General features: G+C 40.7%; 2 protein-coding genes across 3 annotated transcripts in view; both read left to right on the plus strand.

Annotated features, from left to right (window-relative positions):
- Positions 1 to 18,413, plus strand: part of LOC100032444 (titin homolog) — a 281,885-nt gene that overhangs the window by 79,159 nt on the left and 184,313 nt on the right. The window lies entirely within an intron of this gene.
- LOC130454280 (ankyrin repeat domain-containing protein 26-like) lies at positions 1,797 to 17,931 on the plus strand. The gene is made up of 10 exons (XM_056797348.1): positions 1,797 to 3,526; positions 3,617 to 3,769; positions 4,756 to 4,826; positions 6,191 to 6,284; positions 9,048 to 9,160; positions 10,976 to 11,090; positions 13,492 to 13,782; positions 14,409 to 14,623; positions 16,308 to 16,516; positions 17,802 to 17,931. Exons 1-9 carry the CDS (start codon positions 2,822 to 2,824, stop codon positions 16,492 to 16,494), a joined length of 1,944 nt encoding a protein of 647 aa, XP_056653326.1. The 5' UTR covers positions 1,797 to 2,821; the 3' UTR covers positions 16,495 to 16,516; positions 17,802 to 17,931.

Here is an 18,413-nt window from a genome sequence, read left to right on the forward strand (position 1 = left end):
TACAAACAGGTAGAAATGTGTTAAGATAGCATTTTGTCTGAAAAGATAACGACATTTAATTGAGCTCTCAGCTTCATTTGAGTCATTGGTGTTATCCAAAAAAGCATATGTATTTTTGGATTGCATTAAAAGAAGCATAGCTTCCAAGATTGAGGAGGTACAAATATCTCTGTCCTCCATCCTTATCAGAGCTCTCATGGACCACTCTTTTCACCTGTGACTGCCACAGAATTAAGGTAGCAAATCACCAGAGGGCTGGCAAGCATGATGATGAAGGACCTTGAATCCATCTATGAAATATGAGGATGAATACAAAGAACTGCAGATGTTCATCCTTGAGAGAAAAAGTCTCAAAGGGGACATAACTACCTTCTAGTTTTTGAAGATGGGTCATGTAGAAGAAAACTCATGGTTGCTCTTCCTTACCCCAAAGGACAGATCCAAGATCAATGTCTACAAGTTGCAAAAATTCACATTTTTAGGGTTGTCAGAAAAAAATTGCTAACAAATAGAATTTTAATAAGTAGAGTGAGCTACCGTAAGACAAGGTAGCTTCTTCAATGGCAAAGTTTTCAAACTGATGCTTGGTAATGTTTGTTAAGTGGGAGATATATTGAAATTGATATGATTTAGCCTGAATAATTGCTGAGACTCCTTTTTTTTCAGACTCGACTCCACCTAAAGATGAAATGTCTTTATTAACTTCTCAGAGTATTTTTGTTTGTTTCATGGGGTTTTTTTCCAGATCACCCATAGATAAAACTAATTTTATATATAGAGAGAGATTGGCTTACTTTCTCAAGGAAAAATGCGTTTAAGATTTTCATGCAATTGTTTTCTCCAGATTGATGAAGAGCGGTATGAAACTCTTGGTCAGAATGACAGAGCTTTGCAAGATGGACTTCTGAGTAACCATCTTAGGAAGCAGAATGAAATAGAAGCAACTGCTCTTGAAGTGAATCAGATGTGTGAGGTAGTCACGTTGCTTGTTTCCAAATTTTCCTACATAGTTTTAAAAAACATGATTTTGTTCTTCATTATTGGACTTATCTGACATCCTCCACCATATCCATATGATTGCAGTAGACACCTATGGTTGCCAAAATCAACACAGGTATTTTGTGCATTCTAGCGCTTCTCTCATTTGAATTGAATGATGCCTCCAGAGACCTGACCATACTCTGCTCCTCCTATTGAAGAAAATCCGTGATTCTGTAGTGTAGTACCTCTAAACTTTCTAGACATAGGTAAGGGGCAGCTCATCAGTTTCTCTTAGCCCTAAGAGGAGAAAGGAATGCATCTAGGGAGGAGGTGACAACTTGAACACATACCACTTTTCTTCTTTTATTAAGTTGATTCCTCTGTTTGCCCTTTTCAGGGGCAGGGACTTTTGAAAAGGGTTTCAAAATCCATGTTAACAGTTTTGGTCTAGTCCATGTTTCTTGAAAAAGAAGGAATAAAAGTAAGTAAGGCTCTATGCATTACAAGGATCCATTATTCGTTATTTACCTTGACCATTGCTCAACATAAAAAAAGAGAAATTCATCAGGTACCAGATTTAGGGTTTTTTATTTTCTTCCTTTTTGCTTCAACAGTAGCTTAAGGTAATTTATTTGAGGTGTTGGCCCTCAGGAAATCTTTTGATGTCTGGGGACAGGAGTACTTCATTGATCTCAGCTGCTGATGACTATTATGACCCTCCTCTTGGATTTGTTGGGGGGGGGGGGTGGCTCACAGAATGAGTCCTCTGCATTTCTTCAAATACTTGTTTCCACTGGTCCTGGATGGGACCAAATGCTCCTGGACTAGTTCTAGTTGGATGGGAGTGTAATCAGTCTATCAGCAAACACATTATTCTCAAGATGTAGGCTAAGAAATTTTAAGAGAGTTATTACTTCATTGATCTGCAGCTAAGATAAATGTGACAGAACAATCAGTGTACAAGAAGGACAACTTTATATCCTCAGTACATTCTGGGAAATTCGTAACAGTAAAAGAGGGTTCGATTTGGAATCTGAAGAGATCGAGTTCAGTGCTGCTTCTAACACTTGACTAGTTGTGTGACAATGGGCAGATCATTTCATATAGTAAAATGGAGATAACATCCATCAATACTTCCTTGATAAGAGTGTTGTGAGACATAAAGGAGATAATGCATCGAAAGCACTTGGCAAACTTTAAAGGGAGTATGTCTGTGTTCAGTATGATTCATTTCATCCCAATACCAGGAAAAGGCAGTGTAAGAGAGAATGGATAGAGAAAAGAAAGTAACATGGGCTCAAAGGCCGACAAATGTAGCGTTTGTCAAATGTCCTCTCTATTATTGAGTGAAATGCCCATGTGTTTCGAAGATTGAATACCTTCAGGACTTACCTTCTGATTGATGGAGCACTTTTAAGCCCTGTTCTCTGGGGAGACAGAAATGTGGAATAGGTGAAACTCTCTCGATTTACTTCTTCTTTGAATACACTATGCTTCTTGCTACCTTGGAGTTTATTTTTGCTGACTAGGGCCAAATCAGAACATCTGGTTTTATTATGAGCAACAACTTCTTTTTCCTGTTTATTGTTTGTAGATTCCTGATTATCATGAAAAAGAAAAACCTGTGCTGCAAAAAAACAATCTCCTTCTGGATGAAATTGGCGTGTTCCTACTGGCAGGAGACACAGGAAAAATTGAAAAGAGGGAGAAAGAAAGTAGACATATCAAAGAAAATGAAGTTTCAAAAGAAAAGACTGATGAGCTTCAAAAGAAATTAAAACTGAGTGAGGAGACTTTAAGAACAAAACTATCCGAGGCCAACAAACAGCTTAATTTTCTGATGATTAAGAATAGAAAGCTGACATCTAAGTGGAAGAAAGAAAAGCAAAAAAGAGCCAGAGTAGGGAAAGACAAGCAATCATGCCACTTGTGTTCTGCTATTCCTGATCCGAAACAATGTCAGACATCAAAACAAGACCTTGGATACGCCTTTCAGCAAGAACGAGATGAATGGCTTCGCATAAAGGATCAACTGAATTATGACTTGTCTAGGGAAAGAGATCGCAATGATTTTCTTGCACAACAACTTGAGGAAGCTAACAGTGAAGTCAATAGCTTACAAAACCAGCTAATCCATTTGCACTATTCCTATAGAGAGAAGGTATTGATTTTAGAAAGCACAGAGAGATCCCTACACCAGGCACAGTTTCATATAAAGGAACTCAAACGCATCAATAACATACAAAATGAAAAACAGCAGGAATATACTGCCAAAGAAGAATGCTATCAAGGAAAATTACCTGAAATCCACAGTGAAAATATGGTGCTTCAACAGCAGCTAGAAAATGCCCCCAAAAGAGTCATCATTAAAAAAAAGGTAGTAAAGGACGTCCAGGTAAACTTTAGTGATCCCTTCGCTAAAGTTCATGCTGATAGAGAAAAGCAAGTTCTTTTGGTCGAAGAGAGGAATAAAGAGTTAATCGATGACTGTAATCACTCAAGAGAGCAAGGGTGCACATATGAGAAGGAGCAAAAAGAAAGAGAGGTAGGCCTTCACATCATATCATTTGGTGTTTTATCTGAGTTAATATTGATGAAATCAATACTAGAAATGACATGGACATATTTTTGTCAGGGCACAATAAAGGAGCTTCAACAACAACTTGCTGATGCCCTGAAAAGGCAATCCACGTTGGAAGCGTTCCTAGAGGTTATTTTTTGTTATATACATGATTTAGAAGATAAGAAGCAACAACTACAGAAGGAAACAGAGGAAATCAAGAGTAAGGTATGTAGGCAAAAGTTCAGGAATTAATTTGTCCTTGATTAATGAGGTTAACAGTGTCATATTGGCTTTTTACCGGTATTGACATGTTTCCCGAACATTCTTCCTTTTATCTAAACGGAGTCAGAACTAGACTAACAGCCTGTCCACTAGTTGTACTCCTAAATGCAGATAGGTATGGCCACTGTTCAGGTGGTTCACAAGTTTGTTTCTCTATCCACCCACAAGGAATGAGGTGTTTTCCCAAGTCACAATACTAACTAGATCAGGTGGTTATCACACTCTATGGCTAAAAAGCCCTTTACTTACACGATCTCATTTCATCTCTAAAACAACCCTGTGAAGTAGAAGGTATTTGTTTGCCTTTATCCAAAATACTCACTAAAGAAATGAAAATTTGTATTCACTTTGCATAGGTCAATTTAATAAACACTTGTTGGTTGATGGAATAGAGCCAATGGCTTCATTCCTAAAGCTATAAGGAGAAGCTCAATTTGAAAGACTCTCGATTGGGGGGTGAGAATGAAAACGATTAGATGGATAAGTAATCTTGGGGTTTTCCTCTAATTTATTCAAGCTAATTCATCATGTTGTTTTCATCTTCCTACCCTCAATAAGGTAATTCCTCCAGCCTTTCCTTCTCCATCTGTGCTCCCTATCCCAACCCTGTCTAATGCAGCTGTCCTCTCCTCAGAAGCTTCCCTCACCTCTAAGATGCTTTTCAGTTCTAAAAGGATGCTTCTTGGCCCTGAGGCTTCCCTGGACGGTTCCTCCTGATGTCATAACCCTCGGAATGACTAGAGAACTTTTCAGCTGATGAATAGGGAATGTCGCATTGGTATTGCCTCATGGTATTCTGAGGCTAGAATGTCTGAGTCAGTGTGGTTTCCCCGACTAGCTGGGAAGTGGCTGAGGACAGGGTTTGTTCCTAGTGGTTTCTCCTCTACGGAATGACAAACCTGAAGGCATTTTGTTTGCACTGTTTCTAGCTGCGGGAATCTGAAGGACGGCATCCGAAGGCAGAGCCCTGGACTAATGATTTAGAAGATGGTGAACAAAAGTAAGAGTTCAATGAGCGTTTTGACAAGTCAGTGCTCCGACTAGTTGTGGAGTCAATCAAACTAACGAGGATTGCAGTTGGCTAGAAAGCATTCTGAAGAGAACTTAGCTCAGGAGTTCACCTCAAACGTTCCCATTCATTGGGAGAGCGTGGAAAGCAGCAGGGCTGGAATGAAGAAAATGCTTCCTAAGCACTTCCCTGGGGGCTAAGGACAACCCAAAGGACAAGGTCTCTGTCCTCACAGAGAACTGTACATCCGGATGGTGGCCAGATGGGGATCCATCTGGGAGTCCTGCCAATGACCAGGATGGTGAATTGGGCTGCAGGGAAATAGTGCTTCCGGGCAGAAGGCTTTTCCCCATCCCAAGTTGCCTCTTCCAATGCAAACATCCTATGTCACTAAACCGTCCCCTCCCCCACAAGGCCCTCTCAGGAATTTCCGACAATTGTGGGTCTCAACAGTTTTTTTTCAGGAATTATGTAATGTCATGAGTATAGTGCGTGATTACAGATTAAGAAGGTATGTCTGAAGACTTATCAAAAGACAGACTTTCTGTAAAACAAAAAACGTTCTGCCCCTGCCAACACAGTTCTCATTGTGCTTCATAATCTCTGGAAACAATCAGGGGAGGTAAAATGGTTTCATAGGGAGAGTGATTTTGGAGTTGGGAAGACCTGGGTTCAAATCCTGCTTCTGACAATGGCTGCACGACCCTTGGCAAGTCATGGCATCTCTCAGTGATGGCAGATGAATCTAGAAGACGTGAAGGTCCACATTTATGTAGGGATACAGTGTCTACCCCCCCACCCCAAGTCACCCTCATTTTAGATAGCAATCTTGCAGGTTGATCATATGTATTTCAACAGATTTACATGCCTTGAAGTACAGCAGGCAGAAGATACGTGTATATCTCTTCACAGACCGGGTCACTTCCCAACAGCTCTGCTGGCTCTGGTCCTGGTTCTGGTATCCCCCGTTCCATGGACTTTGTCCCTTTTCTCATTGGCCCAGACTGCCTGCTGTCCCTCCTGCCCTCCATCTCTGGGAAGCCCTAGCTCCACTAACAGATCCCAGAGGCAGGGCGCCCTGTTCCCTGAGCCTTTTCTGGCTCAATGACTTTCACTCCTTCTCTCCTAAATTGCTCTGCATTGACTTCCCACAAACTGCTCCAGTTTACCTACCTCCTGGGCAGGTTGTTTTTATTCTGGCAAAATAGAACCACAATGTGCCCTTCTGTCCTCCTATTCATCCAGAAAACCTGGCAAGTAAGACCTTGAATCCTAGTCAGAACTTCTTCCACGACATTCAACAGAAAAAGTCCTTCAGAGTGTGGAATTGTTGATAATACATTTCCTTCTTCTAGGCTGGAAATGGAAAATGGCAGATTAGAAGCTACAGCCAAAGAACTTCTGGGCAAAATGGAAGAGATGGAGGAAAACCTGTTGGATCCTAAATGGGTAAGTCAGCTCTGACGTTTCCTTTTCCTCATTTTAAAGACAGATTTCCTTTGTTTAAGCAGTAGAACACAGTCAGAATTTTGAATTGTTAAAAATCATTGGCATCTCAGTTGACATCCGGCTATATTCAGTGATGATGGCAATCATTCTGTCATAGAAGTTAAGCTTTTTTCCATATAAAATTCATAATCTCAAATGAAAAAGTTACATTGGTCTTGTAAAAAAAGAGTGTTAACCTCATATAATGATTGGGGGAAATTCCAGTGGTGATCATGGATATGCTTCAGTCTTCTTCTTCTAAAGGTTTTGTTGAAATGTTGACCTGAAAGTAGTTGTCATGATTTGGACTTCTCACCGAAATGGTTCCAAATGATGACTAAATCAGGTTTCTTGATTGGGCATATCTCTGAATTAGCATACTATATAAAATTAAAATAATGAAGGTGCTTACATGGGCAAATCTCAATAGCCACAAGAAGAGGTCTCATTGGACCAGATTGCAAAATGGCCTCCTGTTTGTCCCTTGTTTACAGGAGACAAGTCTCATTTTTTCGCTTTGGTTTCTATCCTTTCTTTTCCATTCAAGTCTTCATAGGAAACCTGGAAAGTGAAATCATTTGCTGATGATTCAAGAGTTACTATTTTCAGGCTTCTTTGGCTTACATACACATACATACACAGACACTTCTGCACTGGAGTTGATTTTCCATCTTCATGAAACATATTTTCTTAGAGATTTTTTCATGCCTTGAACTATTAAAAAACAAATGAACACCCCCAAAAGCCTGAAACCTAACATCATCTACTGACATGTAATTTGAAATGAAAAGGTAGAGAAATGACTACACAATTTGACAAATTCATGGTTGGGGATAGCTAGTAAATTACTCAAAATTACCAAAGGTGTGTGCCTTTGCTATTGTGGAAAATCTTCTTTTTAGTCCTAAAAACACAAACTTCATGATAATATTATAACCCAGCATTACAAGAACAAGAGAGACAGATTCAAGAAGTGCTGTCCTGGCTCTCTCCTTTGTGGTCCAAATCACTTTTGACAAATGATCTCCTATCTTCAGGCCTCTGTTTCCTCATGGGTGAAATGGTGGTGCTGTACTAATTTTCCCTAGGGTCCCTTTTTGCTCTATATGGTGTATTTTTTTGTAAATGTGCAAATTGCAAATTACTTTCTAATCAAGTCATCTCTCTCAATTGTACCCTAAAAACACATTTTATGAGTGTCCACTCTGTCCCTATCCAGTATATCAGCAGTAGATACTGCAGTCATCAAGTGGGCAGGGACCCAAAAATGAGACACTAACCACAATGGCATGCTTATCATGTGCCACAGACAAAAATACCAAAGAATAGGGTAAAGGAAGAGATCACTGTTGGGAGATACCAAGAGAAGCTTTAGAGAACAGGAGAACTTTGAGCAGCCTTTGAGGCTTGGGAAGGGATCAATGGTGAGAGGATTGGAGAACAAGAGAGCAGGAAAATAGGATGAGCAAAAGCACAGTCAAGGTTGGGAAAAATAGAATGAGTTGAGATTTTACAGAGAAAGAAGAGATAATTAACAACAAATCAAATAAGAGAAACAATCTTGGATTTGGGGGAGAAGTCAAGGTCCAAAATAGAAGATCTGTGGATCTGAGGATAGACTGTTCTGCCTTTTAAGAATGCAGTTTCAGGGAGTTTAGAGAAGTAATCCAGATGGCAAGGAACTAAAGAGAAACACCATTGTTATATGGATAGATAACCAGCCTCAGAGTGAGAAAAAGAAGAGTTCAAATCCCAAGCCTGATTTGCATAGGCTTCTGTTCCTGGATAAGCCTCTTAACTTGACTGTAAAACTCTTAGGGTTCCAGATTCTAAACTCCAGGATGGGGTGCTTTTTTGCATCGATGGAATTTTTTTCTCAGAGTTCACTGTGCCAATTAAACCAGAGGTTCCAAGTGAATAAATCAAGAAGCCAACAGTTAACAATAAATAGGTGAAAGAAACGGGAATAAGAGATAAGGAAATGGTAGCTATGGGATACTCATTCATTGGAGACATTTGGAAGCAAGGAGTAGAAACAGGAGTGAATCTAGAAGGGGCAGCAGAATTCAGCAGGAGGAGCATTCTTTATTTCCTTTTAAGATGCAAAAGTCAACAAGAGATGGGAGGAGAGGCTGAAAACTTGATGGGAAGTTGAAAGGGAGGACAAGCCACTTACCTGGTTTATAATCTAGAGCAAACATGCCACTGAAGGAAAATGGGAAATGTTAATTTCTGCAGGTTGCAAATGCAAAGAGATTTGGAGAACAGTTTTATAGCCTACCATAAGAAAGTGTATATACACATGTCAACACAGAAATGCTTGGAGTATGGGCCAAGTGTGCAAGGGGAATGGGAACTGGCCATAGGAGCAGAGAAAAGGCCAGTGTTTCTCCAAGATAGGTTGGCACATTCCGTTCCATGCTTACCTATTCATTTAAATCCTTTTTTTTTTTCAGTTCATGAAGACTCTGTTATAGCAATAGCCATATTGAAACAAAATGAGAACTTCCATTCATGTGAATTTACAAAAACGTGTTCATTGTAAAATCAGAAGAAAGCTCCATCATTTTAAGTCAAATCGACTCATTTTTCGAATCTCCATCCTGGGCTTGAAATGATGAGACATTCTTACTAAGCTGATATTTACAATTGGATCTGGAGTCAACGGAAAGCTTCCATGGCTAAAATACCAAGTCATTTCCTGTATTATTGTCCTTTTCAAAGCTTGATCCTGAACGGGGGAAAGGAAAGACGCTCGTTGAGTTGAAGCAATCTTTGGTGGCAAGTCTAGACGACCAAAGGAAGAGAAATGAAGAAGTAGAGCAAGACATCGGGAGGTAAGGAAGAAGACTTTTCCCCAAAGCGGTTCAAAGGAACCTCACTTAAACAGTGATTGAGTTTGATTTTGTGCAGCCCTAAGAACAAATTCCTTTCGCACAGGAATACTTAGAAAAGTGCAGTAGGTGCCATTGTCAGTGAAGAAGGAATTGGGTCGTTTCCATTTTCCTCAGTAAATTCGGGCTGAAAAAGCAGCCTTCTGCCCTACAGCTGAGGAAGGTAGATGTCGGTCCCCTTCTGCTGCAGCGCTGCTTTGTCCAGGTCCCCTGTTCTGAGCCCAATGGCTTTCCTGTACTCTGCACTCCTGTGTTCCGCCAGAAAGCAGCTCCTAGCCATTGGCTGTCTCTGAAAGCCCGCGCTGCTGCCCGTAAAGGAAGCTGCGGAGGTGAAGAGGGGCACTTCCTGCCCAGAAGGTGAAACCCTCTGGAAGAAAAGCAAGTGCAGGGACCCAAATCCCTTTGGGGCGGACAAGAATGGGGCAAGTGCGGAGAAAACCGGATCAGAGACGGGAGTAGGGAAGGTCTCTTGTGACTTTGCGGCCTGAGGATGATTCCAGGAAGGATAGGCATTGGAGCTAGACGCGCCAGGATTCCTTGACGTGGCATTCCAGGCCCCGCACCCTATGGCAGCCCCCTGCCTGCCTGCCTTTCCACACCCATCCTATTAGTCCCGCTTCCACCACCTCGGCTCCAGTGAAGCTGCGCTCTGCTCTTTCCTGCCAAGCGTGCCCTGGACTTGGCCGTCTCGGCCCTGTGCCGGTGGCCTTCCGCTGCGCCCTCTGCTCTCGTCCTCTCCCAGGGACAGCTCCTTGGGGAGCCTGGTGTCCTCGGTGGGGCAGAGAACGAAGGACCTTCCCCATCAGGCTTCCATGGAACAAATGCTTGTGAATGGGGCCGCCCACAAAGGGCTTCTCTTGTGACTGGATGAGAGCCGGAAGCCCTCGGGCTGTCCCCTTTCTCTAGTGGATCCCAGCCTCTGTGGGTCGGCACTTCCTACTTGGTCAGCATTTGCCCGGAGTATGGCAAGAGGCGGCCAGCTCCACGGATCCGCCCCGCTGATCCGAGGCCGAGCCTGCCACTGCAATGGCGAAGAAGAGTCTCCAAGTGGTCCGGCTTAGGTTGGATGATACTGAGCTGCCTATTGGACCCCGAGGACTGGGGATGGGGGGGAGGGGGCGCAGTCCCTCCCCTCCCCTGCCCCTCGCAAGCGGTCAAGTCACAAAGTAACTGGAGATCCAACTTAGGGACCGCCTCCCTTTCTATCCACTGAACAGGAGTAACAAATGAGGTTGTTGGCGATTGGGGGGATTTGAATTCTTCCCCAGCTCACTGATAGAACTCAATCATGACAAGAAATCACAAAGGCACAAACAGGAAACCTTTTCGAATCCACTGGCACAGCATATGCATTAGGATCCCATCCTGGGAAGCTAGGGCTCTTTCTGAAATGGAAAGGTGAAGCCAGAGGTCCTTTGGGGAATATTGGACGAGGAAGCCGCCTTAAGGAAAAAGACCTGCCTCCCAATATGACTATTTAAAACCTCCCCCCTTCTAAGCCTGACTCTCCATCCACTGAGCCACCCAGCTGCCCCCAGAATAGATCTGTTTGCAAGGAGCCCCGAGCTCCTTAGTGAGACTGCTGTAACATCATACTGTCAGATTGGAATTGTAAGACCTTCAGAACTCTTTTTAGCTTCCTTTTCTCCCCCCAAGTAGAGAATAACTGAAGTGAAGGGCTCCCAAATCATGTCTTCTTACCGCGGCAGGGCAGCGTTTTAACTGAGCTTGACTTCAGTGTTCTGTTTATTCTTACAGACCAAGAAAAAAGAAATTAGAAGAAGATGACAAAGGAGATCTGGCTTCCCAGGAAGCCCTGAAACAGGCATGTTCTCAAGTGGAAGATGCACAAATGAATACGTTAAGAAACCAGGTAATATTTCTTCCTGTCAAGTGTAAAAGGTGCCTCATCTTCATATTCCTTTTGAGTCGGTTAGAGATGTCAGCAGGTCATTGGAGCCACATGCCAGGAAGGCAACAGTTGGGGTTTTCCCCAAACCCATCCAGTCTGGTTCTTTTTTTACCTTCTGTCTTAGAATCAATACTAAGTGTCAAGTCCAAGGCAGAAGACTGAAAGGGCTAGGCAAATGGGCTTAGGTCACACAGCTAGGAAGTGTCTGAGGGAAGATTTGAAGCCAGGACTTGCCATCTCCAGGCCTGCTACTTTATCCACTGAGCCAACACATTCAACGTAAAACCTAGTCACTCAGTTCTTACTGCTCTCAGGGACTCCATAGACAAGTTTGGGGATTTTCTATCTGCCTCCACATACTGAGATCTAGTGACTTTCTATCTAGATGTGTAAATTAGACATTTTCCCTCTATTTGCTTTGGAGAATTATAGAATGCTGATATTATATTATAGAAGGCATATTATACATATATACTGAACCTATTACATGTATATGATACAGAGTATTCCATATATTTCTATATTATAAATTCTAGAACATCAATTGGGATATACCTAAATAGATTGTGTTCACAGAGTTTCTCAGGAATTGGAAAGTTTGGTGGCAGAAATATTAGTTTTGTTTTCCTTCTGTGAATGGAAGTTGTTGCACAGACTGAAATTTAGGGTCGATGGCAAGAAAAACTTTCTAATCATTAGAATGATCCCAAAGTGAAATGGGTTGCTTCAAGGGACCAATTCCTGGAAAGCCCTTTATTTTTCAGGGCCTCTTAGAGCCTCTGAGCTCTCTCCAAAATTCCTCTTTTGACCCTACACAGGAAGAAGTAGCCCCCCCATGACTAGTAGCAGAAAAAATGTAAAAATCAGAAACCCTTGAAGAGATTTTTTAAATGACCAAGAACTCATAAAGCAGAACATGAAAAAGTGAGGAACATTCTCTGTAACTAGAGAACTTGAGCTGGTTTAAGAGAGGGAAGGACTCTAATTCTCTAATAAGGTTTGGGTTTCATTCCACCCAGAAGGCTGAAAACCATTCTGCTCCAGGACACCCTGTACATTGTTTTCTATTTGAGGGAAGCAAAAGTATTCTCTCTGCTGGAATAATAAGTGGACTGCTACATCTGAAGCTATTGCCTTCTTTCTTTTTTTACAAAGGATTCGGGCATTTGATTCTATTGTGATACTTCCCCACTTCAACACCTTACCCCCTGCTCCAAATTAGGGGAAGTGCTAAACAGGTTGTGAAAACATGCCTGTTCAAATGAGAGAATAGAGAAAGCACTTTGCAGACCTTTCAGTGCTATGTAAATGCTAACTGCTTCTACTAGTACTAGTGGGACTGTTGAATTTTCTTCAGTGATGACAAGAGGCTGCCTAGAATCTACTCCTCTCAGGGTCATGCATTATCCTGGTTGGGGTCTGCTGTCTGGCAGCAAAGAAAGCTTAACACCTTGACATTTGATGAGTTTTCTCCTTGGGAACTCGCTGATTCCACACTTTTTATTCCTCCCTCTCTTCAGTCAGTCATCTAACCCCCACAGGCTAAAGAAAACAGGTGGAAATCCTGCACAACTTCTTGGTTGATTTCTTAGAAGCCCTCAGGGAGGAGGAAGATAGACCTTCTGAATTCAGTCATTTCTTCCTAAAAGTGGTATATTCCTTGGGTCGGGCACCAGAACTTTGTGAAAAAGACTGTACTTTCTCTCCTTCCCTAGTGAAACAGCTGGCCATAAATAGATGCCCTGTCTCAGACAAATCTATTTACATATGGAATCCATGCTCCAGTAGAATGGTACAAAGGGATCTCATTTCTTTGCCAATTCCTTTGAGGATCTCTTGTTGGGGCAGCTAGATGGCTCTGTGGCCCGTCCTGCTTTTCTGCCTTGGAAACAATACTTAACTATATCGATAGATGCTAAGACAGAAGGGAGCTTTTTTTTTTTAAAGATCTCTTATTGATTTAGACCTTGCATAACTTCACAACAGTTGGATGGCATCCATCTCCTTTGACTTTGATTGGCATCTGCTCACTCTAAAAGAAGAAGGGATGAAAAGGAGTCTATGACACATTAAAAAGTTAGAGGAGATTAGACAGTGTTGGGATCACGTACTAGATGTGGACTATATCGATTAGAGGAGCTAGCCATGCCATTCCAGATCTTTGTTTGGTCTTAACTTTGTTTTGAACTCGTCAATTTACCTAATTATTCACTTTAGAAAACACTTTTCCTAGCTATGAGAGGACAATGGCATATTTCATTAAAGCTGAATGAAAACCCAGTTTTAAGGGTTTGAGACAAGCATGAGTTGAAAGATCTTTATTTTACTTGTGGAATTCCCAAGTTGCTATTTTCCCCTACAGAAGGAGGAACTTGCACAGCAAGTGGAAGCAGCATCTTCAAAATGTATCCAATTGGAATGGACAATTCAAGGTCTTCGACAAGAGTTACTTTCTAAGGAAAGTCTGGAAGAGAAAAATGGCAAACTGGAAAAGGAAAAGAGCCAATTGGAAGAAGAAATAGCTAATCTGAAGCATCGTTTTGAAATGACTATGCTAGAGCACAGACAAGTGGAACAATACAAATCTGAGGTGGATGAACAAGCAACACAAGAGATTATAGGAAAACTGAGAACAATCAAACTATTTTTGCAGGTTACTTCATCACTATTATCCTTTTAAAATATTTCTATATAAATGAGGGTTTAAGATTTTTTCCCCTGTTCTAAATCCACGGTATTTGAAAAAAAATTGTTTTGTCCCCAGACTTTTTCCCACAGCTCTCCATAACTTTGCTATCACTCTCAGAGGGGAAATAACCTTTGAAATCATGGGCAAAAATAACCATCTACACTGTCGGTGTCGTTTATAAAAATAATTGGCATCGTTAGAAAAAATGTCAAGGCAGGCTGAGTGTTTTTTAATTCTACAAATGTTTTAACTACTAAAATTTTAGAAGTTCCTGGAGTTCAGGTTTGTAAAGAATTATACCTATTGTTTTCATAATGATCTAATAGGAGCATTCGCATAAGAAATGCTGAACCAGCATCCAATAGAAATGGGGGAGTTGCTAATTTTCAAGTTCAAGTTTGATTCAGCTGACCTTGATAATGAAACCTTTCAAAGCTAGAATCTTATTTTGGACATGCAGAATTGCTCTCTGAATCACTGGTTAAATTAAGTGAAACCTAAGACAAGATGGTCAGAAAGACTTTGGAATTTGGGGGATGGACTCGGGCATTGTTTTGCTAATTTCGTTCTTTGTTTTGCATTTGGTTTAGACACAAGCAGCATTCCAAAACAACACAGAACAATTAAGAGAAAATCACCAAGCTCCAAGAGTAAATGAAATGGAGTGGCGAATGAAATATATGGAAGCTGAACTGTCCACATTAAGAAGCTCCTATCAGGATGCTGAGGAACAGCTGGAGAGAAACACACAACTCTATTTTAAGGAACTAAAAGCCAATGAATCATTATCCAAGGAATTAGATAGGTACGTCCAAAGACAGACTCCACAAACATGGTACTACAACTTAGCAGATTGTGTGGTCAAACTTTTCTTCAGCATCATCATTTTTAGATAAAGAAAGTCAAATTCTCCAAGCCAGGTAATTCTGTAGGTTTTTTGGAAGAGGGCCAAGTCCTCCAACAAAGCCCAGACCCCCTCAGGGTTACAGGAGGCCCAGAGCACTGGAAGGGACTGTCTTATGTACCCTTAGAATAAGATTCTGGTTTTTCCATTCAAGCTCACAAGATGGTCACAAGATCCATCGTGCCTTCAGAGGTCAGAGTCACCCAATAACAAGCCTCATTGGCTTGTTCATCTAGGAAACTACCCATATTTGCCCATTGGTGAAGTCACACAGGCAGGACCCCTTCTTTGGTGAGAGGCATCTGACCCTTACCTGAGAATCCTTTGATCCGTGGGGAGAAGGATGGTGGTACTTGGGGCTTATCCCAAAAAGGGAAGGGTTCAGGTATGTGAACTATGTCTGGACATGAACCTTAAAGGCCAGCATTACAAAGCCTGTTCTTGTGACTAGAAAGTGCTTGTTCTGCACCTGAAAAGGGGAAGCTGTTTCTGAAGAAGCCCTGAAAGCAGTTTTTAAACTGTAACTAAAATGTAGATTCGGAAATCTTAAACAATCATGCAATCTACTAATTACAATCAGGATTATGCTGGCTTCTGCTAATGATCTTAGAATCATAATATTGATTACATCTCACTCAACTGTTAAATTCAAAATGGAAAACTTTAATAGCAAATTCATAATCGATCCATCTATGACTCCATTGGGAAATGGAGGGGTGCCTGTAAAGAAAATTCTTTTATAAAATACTGGCAGAGCAAATAGTTTCTTAAAGCTTAACTGGATATAAGGGAAGTGGTATATCAGTAGGAACCCTGGCTATAGAATCAGAAGACCTGGCTGTACTAGGTCTTGCCTGGCCAAGTTTCTTAATTTCCTTGAGCCTCAGCTTCCTCATCAGTAAAATGGGGATGTTAGATTGGAGGATTTCTGAGATCCCTTTCAGTACTCAGTCTGTGATCCCGTGAAACATTGATTTTTCAATGGGCCTTAGTTATATGCCACATTCTTTCTCTTTTCTATCTGCTACAGATTACTTCTTGTAGGATGAAGTTAGATCATTTGAAAATGAGAATAACATTATCAGAATTACTGTATCATTTCACCAAACACCAATAGGGAAAGGTGGAAGTGTTTCTGAAAATGTTAGAACAGGTTCCAAATGATACATGACACATTGTAAAGAATCTTTTCCTAATGGTGACAAGCAGGACTGCAGAACCCCGGCCGGGCTCAGGAAGTCCATGACCCCCTCCTCCCCCCCACGGCGAAAAGCCAAGAGGAAGGAATGAAAAGGGAATCTTACAGGGAGGGCTCTCCAGTGTCTTGAATAGCCAAAAGAAACTCTGATTAAGATGAAGAGCTGGGGCAATCTTCCTTGCCCTACATCCATGTCTTTATACCTGTTGTTGGGAAAGGACATCACTGGAAGTCACTCAACTCATGCAAAACCCTGAGTCACCTATCAATTGTTTTCTCCGTTAAAACCCTACTCTAGGAAAAGTCACAATTATGATAGCATCGATAAAAAATATATCACCATTTATGAAAAATGCTCATCATTTCTGTGCTTTGAAATATTCCCAGAGCTAACAGGAGACTACTGAAGGTGAGTGCCAAACTCCGAAATGAAAGGCAGAGGAATGAAACTTTAAGGGCCAGTTTTACTGCAAGTCCCGTTCTGGGGCCACCTCCTACTGAGCCTCCTAACAGTAGTTCACTCTTCAACGGAGGACTGATTCCAAGAGGAAACAGGACATGCTTTGAACAGTAGAGCCAAAGCCTATTTTAGAAAGGTCAGTCGTTTACAATGATTTTCCTTCTTTCCAAATAGAGATACAATGCAATTTACTCATCTTAGTGACATTTCCAGCTGACGTACTTTTGAGTGTATCATATTGGTTTTTAGCCTATAAAAAACTCGGTGGTCATTTTACCCAATGATAATTTAAAATGCTAGAGAATAAGGGGTAAGATGCTTTTGAGGTTCGCAACTCTCACACATACCAGTCTGTTAACTGTTTGCATTCTAAGCAAACCTGACTAGTGGCATTCATATAAAGGCTTTAAGTTGAATACTATTTTCTCACCAACCAAAACCTAGGAAGAAGCTTCATTTTCTCAGATTTACTTTCCCATAATAATGGCAATGAATACTTTAAATGTATTCTGTCAGAGGCTCTTCTCTTAATTCCTTTTTCAGGATTTCTTAAAACACAATCACATGTGTATAGACACAAAAATCCATATGTAAAGACACCTTCATTTTTTAAGGGTACACTAGAGAAATTCTGGGAAAGCAATTGCATGTAATGTGATTCATTTTCTATCAGTTTGGTTTTCATGCAGATTTCTATCAAGGTTTTCTTAAAATAGGTGTATACCTCTTAAGAGCTATGGCATATCCAGGACATCTTTCTCCTGCATGATAGAACGTGCCCATTTTCTAAGAACCTCCCAGCTGTAGTATGGTCAATGGAATGTAGTTAACTTTGAGTTCAGCAGATTTGGAGATCTTTTTTTTTTTTAAACCTTGCTAGGTGCCTTCAGCATTGTATGGAATGAATTCATCTGTCTTTTAGTAGAGATGAATAGATTAAAGTTTATGGGTCCATAACTGGTAAGCATCTGGGTGAAAGCTATATAATAAAACATGAAGTTTAGTTAATAAATCTAACTTTTCTCTGATGTGTTTAATCAGATTGTTCATGTGAAAGCAGACTGTTTTGCTTTTTTGAGGAAAGTATCCAATGTGGAAGGAAAAAGTATTCATCTCTTTTAGTATAGAGCTCAGAGTCCATGGAAAAGACCAGTCAGTGAGTTAAAAAAAAGTCATAGACTGCAGATTTAGGTTCTGTTTACTTCACAAAGATTTAGCTTTAGAGATAAAAAAATAGGTTTCTAATGGGTTGGTTTTGTCCACTGTCTAAAATTTCTGGAACCACTAGAGAACTAAGAGCACTACATCAAAGAAAAGAGAACTCAGCCTTTCAGATTCACAAATATAGCAATAACAAGTAGTATGGAACATATGAAATGCAAACTTCTTTCAGCTATTTGTTTCCCTTTTGCAACTTTTAGGTTTTTGATGAAGTGAAAATTTTGAAAAGGAACCAAACAGAGAACTTCAAAATTGGAAATCACAAAGAGTTAATCAGAATTATTAAAGTATTTGTATTTGTAGAAATAAAAATTGTTGACATTTACTTAATGTCTCCCTCTTTTTGATGTACTTTCTTCAACAAACCTATAAGATAAGGAGTTCACTTATGAACCCTACTTTAGAGTTAAGGTTAAGCTGTTTTGAAGCCAGTTTTTCTGTGGCAGAACTGAGTCTGAAGATAGTGTGTGTTTCCACAGTGCCTAATAAGATTTTCTTTCCACCCTCCTCATCGTCAGTAAGGTCCCATTGACAGCTGGCAAAAGTATAAAAATATTCATTGGAGAAAAACCACAACATGACAATTGATTGCTCTTGACATGGTTTAGAATATCACAAATCTCAATATCAAAGGATCTATGTTTTTTTTTTTTTACAGAATAGTCTATTGTATTGATTTGATGGGGGGCAGGGGATAAGGTAGGAGAAAGCAGATAATGGGTTGGGGTTTCAAGGAAATGAAGTCCTTCATGTTTGCCAAAAACATGATTAGAATCATCAAAAGGTAATTAAGAAAGATAAAAAAAACAAAA

This window comes from Monodelphis domestica, chromosome 5, assembly GCF_027887165.1.
Source record: "Monodelphis domestica isolate mMonDom1 chromosome 5, mMonDom1.pri, whole genome shotgun sequence".
In the NCBI taxonomy this organism is placed as follows: Eukaryota; Metazoa; Chordata; class Mammalia; order Didelphimorphia; family Didelphidae; genus Monodelphis; species Monodelphis domestica.

Coding starts and splice junctions, on each gene's coding strand:
- LOC130454280 (XM_056797348.1), top strand. CDS start 2,822: ATGATTAAGAATAGAAAGCTGACATCTAAGTGGAAGAAAGAAAAGCAA. Junction 3,527..3,616: donor AGGAGCAAAAAGAAAGAGAG/GTAGGCCTTCAC, acceptor TATTTTTGTCAG/GGCACAATAAAGGAGCTTCA. Junction 9,161..10,975: donor GTAGAGCAAGACATCGGGAG/GTAAGGAAGAAG, acceptor TTATTCTTACAG/ACCAAGAAAAAAGAAATTAG.